The sequence below is a fragment of the Saccopteryx leptura genome, chromosome 3, assembly GCF_036850995.1.
Source record: "Saccopteryx leptura isolate mSacLep1 chromosome 3, mSacLep1_pri_phased_curated, whole genome shotgun sequence".
In the NCBI taxonomy this organism is placed as follows: Eukaryota; Metazoa; Chordata; class Mammalia; order Chiroptera; family Emballonuridae; genus Saccopteryx; species Saccopteryx leptura.
The window spans coordinates 29,057,849-29,068,691 of record NC_089505.1 but is presented as its reverse complement, the minus strand read 5'-3'; the positions used below and the strand labels follow the sequence as shown (position 1 = coordinate 29,068,691).

The window sequence follows — 10,843 nt, the reverse complement described above, 5'->3', positions numbered from 1 at the left end:
CTCGGCACCTTAGTTACCCCCACCTGAAAATGGACAAAATAATATAGGGTGGGAGACCATAGGCAGAAAGACAAGAACTACTATGAAGATTAAATGACATAATGTATGACAAAATTCATTGTATACCTTAAAACCCAAATATAAAGCATTATTAGGTATATTTTAAACACACACACACAACTCTAACTAATCCCTCACTAATTGTCATCAGTACTACAAATATTTCCATGCATACTTGTGCTTAAGACCCTGCTCCAAACGTAGTATATAGAAAAGTAGAAGATACCGTCCCTCCCCTGCCAGTTATAATCGATACTCAAGATAGGCACATAATAAGAAATAAAGTGATAGATACATGGATGAATAGACAAATACGTAAGTAAGTAAACAGAAAAAGAAGTGATACAAGTCATATGCTCAATAAAGGCCAAGGAAGTAGGCATTAACACAACTCACATGTGGGAGCAATGATAGTGGATTAGGGAAAGCTAAGATAACTTCAGGAGGAAGGCTGGGTTTTAATGGAGCATGAGGATGAGGGGGGACATTTATGTAAGCAAAGAGGAGGAAGGAAGGTATTGCAGGCAGGAGGCATGGTGTAAGCAAAGGCCCTGAGATTGCCAATGGTTTTTTAGAGAGAGGAAACAGAGTGAACAGAGCGTGGTAGGAGATAAGGTTGGAAGGTGGGTTGTGTTGTGAAGCAGAACGGCATTCAGCCCATGCACCCTAGTCGAGCTCTACAGGTTGTCTATGGCCAGGCCCATTCTGATTGGTTGGTGCCTGAGCCACCAATTATTAAATACCATCACCCCTGGGGCTAAGGTTGTGTGGGCACAGAGGCCAGAGCAAGCTCAAGACAGGGAATGCCAAGTTAGGGATTTCAGATCTTATCTTTTCAACTTTAAGAGGCTAATTATGGATTTTTAAACATATGACTAAACTGCCCAAAGTGGTTATAGTGAGAGATTGATTCAGCAGTGAGGTGAGAACAGGTTGGGGAGAAAGAGATCAGAGTGGAAAATTAGTTAGGGCTGTGATGGTAGTTCATGGTGAACTAATGATAATTTAGGAGAAGATGGTAACAATAGGAATGGGAAAGAGGCCCTGAATGTGCATGAAAGCATCTAGCAAAGGGCCTGGGTCTTTCTTACTGCAAGCCCATGCTTAGCACAGTGCCCGACACTGAGTAAATGCTCTGTGTATTTCACAGTAAAGGAAACTATGAAAACATTGTCAGGCTCGGACACCTTATCATTTTGTTGCTTTATAAGCACCTAAGTGTTATTGTTATTGTTGTTTCTGTTAGAATTTCTATTAATAAAAGCTTGCTATTTTGCTGACTGGCTTTGCAAACTGCCATTTTACATTTATAACATATCTGAGGGGCAGCGCAGAGAAGGAGGGAATTGGCTAAGAACAGTTGTGAGAAGAACTGGGTGAAAAATGAATTCTGTAAACTTGTTTGAGGACTTTCCCCCAAAGCTTTGAGAAGATATAACTGTCACTTGAGGAAAAGTTAGCTATTTCAAAAGCATATTTTCTAAAGTATACAGAGGGAAGGCCTTCATCCCCTCAGCAGTTTTACGAACTGTGGTCCACTACCTATAAGCAGGGCACAAAACAATGTAGGGTTCCTATCCGGAGGTATTTAGAGTAGAATAGAATGCAGTAGCATAGAATAGGTCGAGTTACATGGTTGGGACTATGGAGGGAGTACTTTTTCATGAAGCAATTTTATTTCAGCTCTGTGTCAGTGTGTATGTATATGTTGAGATAGGATAAAAAATAGCTTTCTTTTTTTTTTTTTTTTTTTTTTTTTTTTTTTTCTGAAGTTGGAAATGGGGAGGCAGTCAGACAGACTCCTGCGTGCGCCTGACCAGGAGCGCCCACCAGGGGGCGATCCTCTGCCCACCTGGGGCGTTGCTCTGTTGCAACCAGAGCCATTCCAGCCCCTGAGGCAGAGGCCACAGAGCCATCCTCAGCGCCTGGGCCAACTTTGTTCCAATGGAACCTTGGCTGCGGGAGGGGAAGAGAGAGACAGAGAGGAAGGAGAGGGGGAGGGGTGGAGAAGCAGATGGGCACTTCTCCTGTGTGCCCTGGCCGGGAATCGAACCCGGGACTCCTGCACGCCAGGCCAACACTCTACCACTGAGCCAACCTGCCAGGGCCAAAAAATAGCTTATTTCTTATTGTCACAGCCAAAAGTATTTAAAACCACAGCCACAAAATTCTTTTTCTCAGAGTAAATTTTTCAAAATCAGTTGACAAAATACATAATTCCATCAAAAGAAGAAAAGACAAAAACATTTCTTTTTTGTTTGTTTGTTTTTTTTGTTTTTTTGTTTTTTCATTTTTCTGAAGCTGGAAACAGGGAGAGACAGTCAGACAGACTCCCGCATGTGCCCGACCAGGATCCACCCGGCACGCCCACCAGGGGCGATGCTCTGCCCATCCTGGGCGTCGCCATGTTGCGACCAGAGCCACTCTAGCGCCTGAGGCAGAGGCCACAGAGCCATCCCCAGCGCCCGGGCCATCTTTGCTCCAATGGAGCCTTGGCTGCGGGAGGGGAAGAGAGAGACAGAGAGGAAGGCGCGGCGGAGGGGTGGAGAAGCAAATGGGCACTTCTCCTGTGTGCCCTGGCCGGGAATCGAACCCGGGTCCTCCGCACGCTAGGCCGACGCTCTACCGCTGAGCCAACCGGCCAGGGCAAACATTTCTTTATATGTATATTTAGAAAATGTTCTTTGCTCTGCAACAGATCTTTCCACCTGGCCCCTATCACATCTCAGCCTTATCTTGGAATCTCTTCAGTATTTTCCAAAGACTTTCTCTTGGTCATATCTCCCTAAAAATGTATATTAGCAAATCTATGAGGTAACTCTTAAATATAGCAATTATTGACCAGTGTTGCCCTGGTCAAGGTTTAACAACCAGTTTTCCAGGGGAAGGCTTTATTTGTATCATTTGCAGCTATTTGTTGTGTAAGTACTCCAACCTTAGCTCATTGCAAGCTAACTTCACTAAACACAGAACTGGAAAGATATGCACATAAGCATACATTACACAGTATTTCCACTAGGCAGACATGATAGAGTTAAATAACCCCAAAAGCATATGTAATAGTAAAGTGTAGCAAAATAATTAGGAAATGTTTTAAATATTTATTATCTTTAAAAATATATTTACATAATTGGCCTGACCAGGCACTGGTGCAGTGGATAGAGCGCTAGCCTGAAACACTGAGGACCCAAATTCAAAATCCCAAAGACCCAAATTCAAAATCCCCAGGCTTGAGCATGGGCTCATCTGGCCTGTGCGTGGGCTCACCAGCTTGAGCACAGGGTCTCTGGCTTGAGCATGGGATCATAGACATGACACCATGGTCACTGGCTTAAGCCCAAAGGTCACTAGCTTGAAGCCCAAGGTTGCTGACCTGAACCCAGAGGCTTGAGTAAGAAGTCACCAGCTCAACTGAAACAGCCTGGTCAAGGTACTTATGAGAAGCAATCAAGAATAACTAAAGTGCCACAACTATGAGGTTATGCTTCTCATCTGTCTCTCTCTCTCCCCCACGCATGTGCGTGCTAAAAATATACATATATATTTAATTGCAGGTTTATATAACTTCATTTTTAATAATAGCTGTGTCTAACAGTGGCTCACAAAATTTCACTCCAGCAAACCATTGTCCCATCTAGACCTCTCCGACAAGCTCTGATCCCACACTCTCTACCACCTGCTGAACAACTGAACCCAGATCTCTTCCATACGAAACCACAAACCTAACATACCTAAATCTAAACTCACTTTCCTCTTTGAATCTCCTTTGCGAACACTTCTCTTCCCCTCTTGACTTCCCTATTTCTATTAATGGTGCCATCCAGTCAGTTGCTAAGTCTTGAAGATTCTGCCTATGTAACGTTCTCATCTGCCCTCTCCTAATCATTCCATTGAAGGTTAGTGTCCTAGGCCAGGCCGATTAACTGACCTCTTTCCCTTCACCTTCTTCTCTCACTCTGATCTATCTGATAATATACATACTTTTAGATTAATTTTCCAAATATAGCTCTTCCATTACACACACATAGAAATTCTCTCTCTCACACACACACACACACACACGCACGCACGCACGCACACACACATCACACACTAATCTGGCCTTCAAAGCTCTCCTTGCTCCAAGTACTCTAGACAGCTCCTTGTTCCTCGTGCTTGGAATATGCTTCGTGGTAGGAATATGCTTTGTGTGCTTTTGCTCATACTTTTCCATACCACCGGCATGTCCTTTGCTCATCATAAAATACTATGGGTTTTAATTACACATGCCCCATCTGTCACTCTTTAACCAAAATTATCAAGAATTGTCTGTGCCAGGTAGTGGCACAGTGGATAGAGTGTTGGTCTGGGATGCTGAGGACCCAGGTTTGAAACCCCAAGGTTGCCCAGCTTGAGTGCAGGGTCACTGGCTTGAGCATGGTATCATAGACATGCCCCATGGTCACTGGCTTGAGCCCAAAGGTCACTGGCTAAAAACCTAAGGTCACTGGGTTGAGCAAGGGGTCACTGGCTTGGCTGGAGCCCCCCTCTCCATATGAGAAAGCAATCAATGAACAACTAAGATGCTGTAACAAAGAATTGATGCTTCTCATCTCTGTCTGTCCCTCTCTCTTGCTTAATATAGATACAACAACAACTAAAGAATTGTCTGTCTTTTCACCATTTGGTGTTTACTATAATTATTTCCCTCTTAATGCTCTGCACCAAATTGTGCTGAGGAGGTAGGGAAAGGCGGGCAGTGAGAGACATGAAGTCCCTAGAGCCTGATCTGTCACCACCATCAATAAAACTCATTCATCTTTGGCATACTGATCACAGATATTAAAGATCTAGATTTCTCAGCAATCAGAAGCAAAAAAGCTGGAATATGTATCTTTTCTACATCTTTCTACTTTCAGCTCGCCCCCAATATTTAGAGTAAAATAAAACACTTTAATTGCTTGCTTTCTGAGAATCATAGTAAAATTTATCATAATGATAATTCCTTTTCTTCCAAATTTGAGGCTGAAGTTTAGTAGTAAAGGAAGAAGGAATAGGCTGCTACAGCCTTGTGGTCACTTGCTACCAACATTTCCATGGACTTGAGTTAATTTGGGTTATTGAGAGCCTGAACTCTTAGCTCAGAAAAGGTGAAAGAGAAGGAAGTCAGGGAAGGTAGTGAGAGACGACTGGAAAAATGTACAAATGTATCAGACCAGCCTGCCCTCACTCTAATATCAAGATTGTCAATTAGGGATCTGGACACCTCTTCTACCATAACCATTTGGGTACTTGTCTAAAATGCAGATTCCTGGGCCCTGTCTCAGATGTACAGTCTCTAAGGGGACTGCCTGGAACTGCATTTTTCATGGATACACCCAGTGATTCTGATATACCTCAGAGATTGAGGGTCAGTTTTACTGTTAGCCAACTAGGACCTGCAGGCTGGACACGGCCTGTGAGTTAAAAATGGTTCTTACATTTTTAAAGGGTTGATAAAAGAAGAAGAATATACAACAAAGCCAACAAAAGCTAAAACATTTATAATACGGTCCTTCACAAAAGAGTTAGCTGACCCCTGCCTAGTGCACTGCAGATGAAAGCCCGTGCCTGAAGTTCGCCCTATCCTAGCCCGGCACAGCTAAAATAACTGATGCAAAAGATTTTTTTTTTTTTTTGAGAGTAATGGAAAATATAAAAGTCATCTAAAAATGTGTTTGTAATATAAGTGGAGAAAAGGAATGTATATAGTTACAGTAAACATTCTGCAAATGTTTTTGAAAATATATACACAAGAATTTATAGTAATTTTTATATTTAATCCTTTCATAGACTCATCAGGTGGCAACATATCCCAAATTAGCCTCATAAGAATCATTGCATGTATACTTTTTATTGGACTGTGCTTGTCTCCAAATATATTTATGTCACACATATGAGGAAAAATGTCAACCGATATCCCAAAATGTCTGGGGAATGAAAATATTATAAATTCTCAAAACAACACATAGGAAAATGATGCACACAGGGAATAAAGGAATGTGGTGTCTTTCTACTTAAAAGGAGTTTAAGAATCATAGAGCAGTTTGAACTCCTAAGAATCTTGGGAAAGAGGCTATGAGCTTACTTTGGGTAAGGTTCAGATATTCTCATTGCGGCAAAGAGGCTCAATGTTTGGGAATCATGTCCGTCAGATTTATAAAGCAATCCCAAAGCCAGAACGCAATTCCATTAGGGGTGGTTTATAGATGTTTGTTCTAGATATTTTTAAAATGTGTTTATTCTTGACGTAGAGCAACTTTCTTATAGAACCTAGAAATAAATACTGGCTTTGAAAATATATAAACTTACAAGTGACTGACTTGTCTTTCAGAATTGTGGACTGAAATATCTCACAATAATTTTGTTTCAATGTTGTTTTTCTTCTCACAAGGAATGTTAAAAACCTTACAAGCAACTAACACTTTTTGATAAGTATTTAGACTATATTTCAATTTTTAAGAAACAAAGTTTAAAACACCAGATAAAGTCTTGAAACCCAACATCTTTCACCATTTAATAAAATTATGACTCATTTCAGTAAGAAAAAGCTTTTTTAGTAAGAAAAATGCTTTCTGAGCTAAGTTTGAACTGCCAGGGCACATGGGACACCCACAAACCTAGTCAGCAGAAGTCTCTAACTCCTATAAGATTAAAGGAAAAATAAATTAGTGTGTACAGAGAATGAAAAAAAAAAAAACCCCAATGGTACAAATCTATAAACGGAAGTAAAACTAAAACTCCCCTAAAATCCCCCAATCATCAATCCTTATAAATTCAGCACTTATCCTCTCTTTACTTCTTCTGGAGGCCCTAATTAAATGAACGCGAAAGTCTAGGATGACCTTTTTTTTACATATCAAGTCCTCAAACTACACTAAGCATGGATACCGACCTCCGTATAAAATTGCTTAAAACCACGCATGCAAACGTGGGGTTTCCTGAGTTCTGCTAGGAGCTGGCTGTTTGGAACTGGGTGGATTTTGCAGGTGTGTAATCAGGGCGCGCGCTGCAAGTGTTGTGCAGGGGCAGAGGCGTGTGGTGGGCGCCGCCTGGGCCGGGCAGGGTGGGTGTGGCCGGGCGTGCGCCCGGGTGAGAGTGAAGGGCATAGATAGACTGTACCAAGGGGGCGAGTCGGCTCCGAGGTCCGGGAGGGGAGCAAAAGTCTTGCCGGAGTGTCCCATAGTGACCAGCGACCGCTCCAGCTCCCCTCGAAATTTGTGTCCTTGTTCATTAGTGAGTTAAATTAGACATTTTTATTTTTAAACAGAAAGGAAAGAAAAAAGGACCTAGGCAAACATCCTATGAAAACATTTGCTCCTAACCCCTACTACCGCCATCTACCCCCCCCCCCCCCACCACCACACCATTCCCCTCTCTAGAAATCTGAGTTTTAAACCCGGCTCTAACTCCAATCCCTAATGCTGGAGTCACCCCCACCCCCACTGCGCGCCCATTGCCGCCCCCGCAACAGTGAGTCAGAGCCCAGCGAGCTCCGGTTCTGGTGCCTGGGAGCAAGCTGAGTGGGGCCACGGTGATGTGGCCGCGGAGGAGGGAGGCAGCATCCGCGCGACGGGGCGCGGGCCCTCGCGACCGGTGCCGGGGAGCGGGATTTACACAGGAAAAGGCGCCGTCGCGGCCCCCAGCCACCCGTCCCTGGCTCCGGGCTCCCCGCCCGCGCGCCGCCCGAGCCTCGCTGCGCGCCAGGCGCAGCGCCGCGGCGCGGGACCCGAAGGGGAGCGGCGGCACGGCCAGCCCGGTAGCCCGGCGGGCGGCAGCTAAGGCGACCGTGGAGGCGGCGGGCAGGGCGCGTGCGCACTGCAGGGGCGCCAGATTTGGCGGGAGGGGGAGTGTCCAAAGCTCTTTGTTTGATGGCATCTCTGTTTACAGAGTTTACACTTTAATATCAACCTGTTTCCTCCTCCTCCTTCTCCTCCTCCTTTGCGACCTCCTCCTCCTCCTCTTCTTTCTCCTGAGAAACTTCGCCCCAGCAGTGCGGAACGCCGCTGCGCACCCGGGGAGGGACGCAGGCGGGCAGCGGGAGGCGGCAGCCCCTTGCGGTCCCCGCGGCTCCTGGCGGAGCCCTGCGCCCGCCACGCCATGGCCCGGAGACCCCGGCACAGGTAACGGGGAGCCCGGGCGGGCGGCCCTAGGTGGGGGCGCGCGGGGCGCCAGGCTCCGGGAGAGCAGGTGGGAATTCGTTCCCGGATCTTGTGCGGGGCTGTCAGATCCTGCGAGGACTGGGAACCTCTGCCTCCGCAGCAGAAGCCGCTGGAGAGACTGATGAATGGAAGAGTCCGTGCAGGAGATATATCAGGACGTTGGGAAGCACGCCCCGCGGCTCATTTTGCAAGTTGCACGGGGATACATTTCTCTTTAGGGGAGAAAAAGCACACGTTCCAGCCGGGGGCAGAGCGGTGCCCACCAACCCCTGGGAGCCCATTAGGTCCCTGGTTTGATGCCGCGGGTGTCGGCGAGGGAGTCGCAACGTAATTGCTGGATGCATTACGATTTGTTTGGACTTGGAAATGCAGAGCATATGGCAGATATAGGGGAAATGCCGGATTGTTTAGTAGCTGCAGGTAGTTCATTTAAATTTCATTCATTCTTTATAGAGTCGAAGAAGAGCGTCAGCTGACAGACGGCTGGGAAAAAAAAAGATTTTAGGGGAGGAAAAAGAGTCTCTATATTTGCAAAATTGTTTTGGCCCTGGCTTTAAAGGTTCTAATCATTATTCTCTGGGAGGCTTTTATTTCTAATACAAACATTGCACACGCGCGCGCGCCGCACATGTCACCGCACTTGGGGTGGATGGGTGAAGTTCCCTTACGTTTTGGCCTGACAGAGGGGAAAAGGGAACAGAGGAGCGAAACATTCGTCCGAACTGTCAGTTGCTGGCGCTCCCGCTTCCACTTGTCTCTGAACTTCCCGGACGGGACGCGCCGAAGCTCCCTAAGAGTTGCCGGGCGCGGGGGCTAGCACGGCGGCGGTCACGGTTGCTACTCAATGGCATGAGACCGAGGCGGGCAGGACAGCACCCAAGGCCGCTGCTGCGCAACCGGGACGCAATCCCCGCGGGTTCTTCCCCCGGGCAAGAGGTCCAGGAGCGGCGCGCGCACGTGGACGCGGCTGAGGTCGCGGCTCCTCCCCGAAACCTGCTCCCGCCGCCTTAGGTCGCCGAGTCAGAGGAGGGGTGACCGGACAGACCCTAGCGTAGAGGTTCTGGGAGAAAGTCCCTGGAGGCAAAAGCACACCCAACCTCTTTTCCTCCGGTTGTTTGATTTTCTTGTGCTTATTTGATTTTGAACCGGCGATCGCTGGTCCCCGCGCAGGACTGGGAAGTTGCAAAGAGGATGGGTGTGGGCCCTGCACCAGCACCCTCGGATCCGGCCTGGCTGGGCTGGGAGCGTGGCTGGGCGCCCGAGAAAAAGGGGGGCGACTTGGCGGTCCCTACTTCCCTAAGCCTCGCCCTGGGCCCGGCCGAGCGGGGCAGTACTGATGCTCCTTATGTGGTTTCACCTTCGCTTTTGGGACTTAACAGTAGAGAGCCGAGGCCACCTATTTTTTTTCTGAAAGCAGAAACTGAGAGGGGGTGGAGGAGAGAGCTGGGAAGGGGTGCTGGGAGGAGACGCGGTGGAGGCTCCGCGCTGGGAGCTCCAGATCGAAGCGGCGGGGCGGGGCATCTCTGCTTCCCTGCGGCTCCCAGGTAGCGGAGGGGGGGAGGCGGCCGGGAGGGGCGGGAGCCTTGAACCTGCCTCAGGGGGAAGAGAAACCCGGCTGCGGGCCCGAAGCCGTTTCTTGCAGGGCCAGCATCAACTCGTCAGGGACTATTAACCAGGTCAGCGAAATGAGTCTGAACCCCTTTTCTAGAATCACAGTAGCGGCCACAAGGCACTTCCTCCCGCTCCCCTCCCTTTTTCCAACCCCCAACACCTTTTTTCTTTTTCGTTTCTTTGCACGGTTTGTTTCCTTGACAGAAGGTAATATTCATAGTTGTACTCTTGTAACCACACCAGGTCTAGCAGGTGGGGAAGTCGAGTGCATCAAGCCTGAAATCAGCCTTTGAAAGTTCTCTGACTGTTGGGTCTGAATCTTGTCAGATACAGATAAAGGAAAAGTTATTTCAGGCCCTTAGTAGAAATTAATCATGCTACTTAGGCGACCAGGACAACATAGAGCAAAGAAATGGCATGCAAATCTCATAGGTGAGCCCCGTGCCTGGCCTGCTGATGGACCCGGGAGCTGAGTGAGCAGCCCGTGGCCTTCTCTGCTCCCCTCATGGCCTCTTCGGGACCTGCAGGAGTCACACACCACATTTCCCCCAAGACTTTGCTTTTGCACATCTCAGCTTCTGGGCTTAATTGTTAAGAGGCTCGGAAACCATGGAATTATTATTTATTAGCACTGGAAAGTACCTTAGAAATCGAATCCAAGCTCTTTATGTATATGTGAGCAACTGAGGTGCTGAGAGAGAGGAAGTGATTTGTCCAAGTCATGCAGCTAGGTGGAGGCAAAACTAGGACTGGCACCTTTGCCTCCATAACCCTAGTCCTATTTGAGGGCGGTTCTTTTTCAACTGATGTTGACTGCCCCCTATCGGCGGCTGAAGATGTTGCTGGTTCCTGGGTGTTGAGCTGTTTCCAAAAGAGAAGTTCTGAAAATGTGATAATCCAGATTCCGCCAAACCTAAAAAGTTAAATTAAATTGAGTTTATGGCTCCACTTTCAGAATACTCTGGTTTTCTTGGTATCCTGGATATTTCACA

General features: G+C 47.2%; 1 protein-coding gene across 2 annotated transcripts in view; it reads left to right on the top strand.

Annotated features, from left to right (window-relative positions):
- The first annotated feature begins 7,823 nt into the window (after positions 1–7,823).
- Positions 7,824–10,843, top strand: part of MYB (MYB proto-oncogene, transcription factor) — a 37,123-nt gene continuing 34,103 nt past the window's right edge. The window contains exon 1 of one of the 2 annotated variants that reach the window (XM_066373169.1): positions 7,824–8,201. In XM_066373169.1, coding sequence (XP_066229266.1) covers positions 8,179–8,201 — 23 coding nt within the window. In that variant the 5' untranslated portion in view covers positions 7,824–8,178. The remainder of the gene's footprint in view (positions 8,202–10,843) is intronic. The other variant, XM_066373170.1, reaches the window with a different exon arrangement.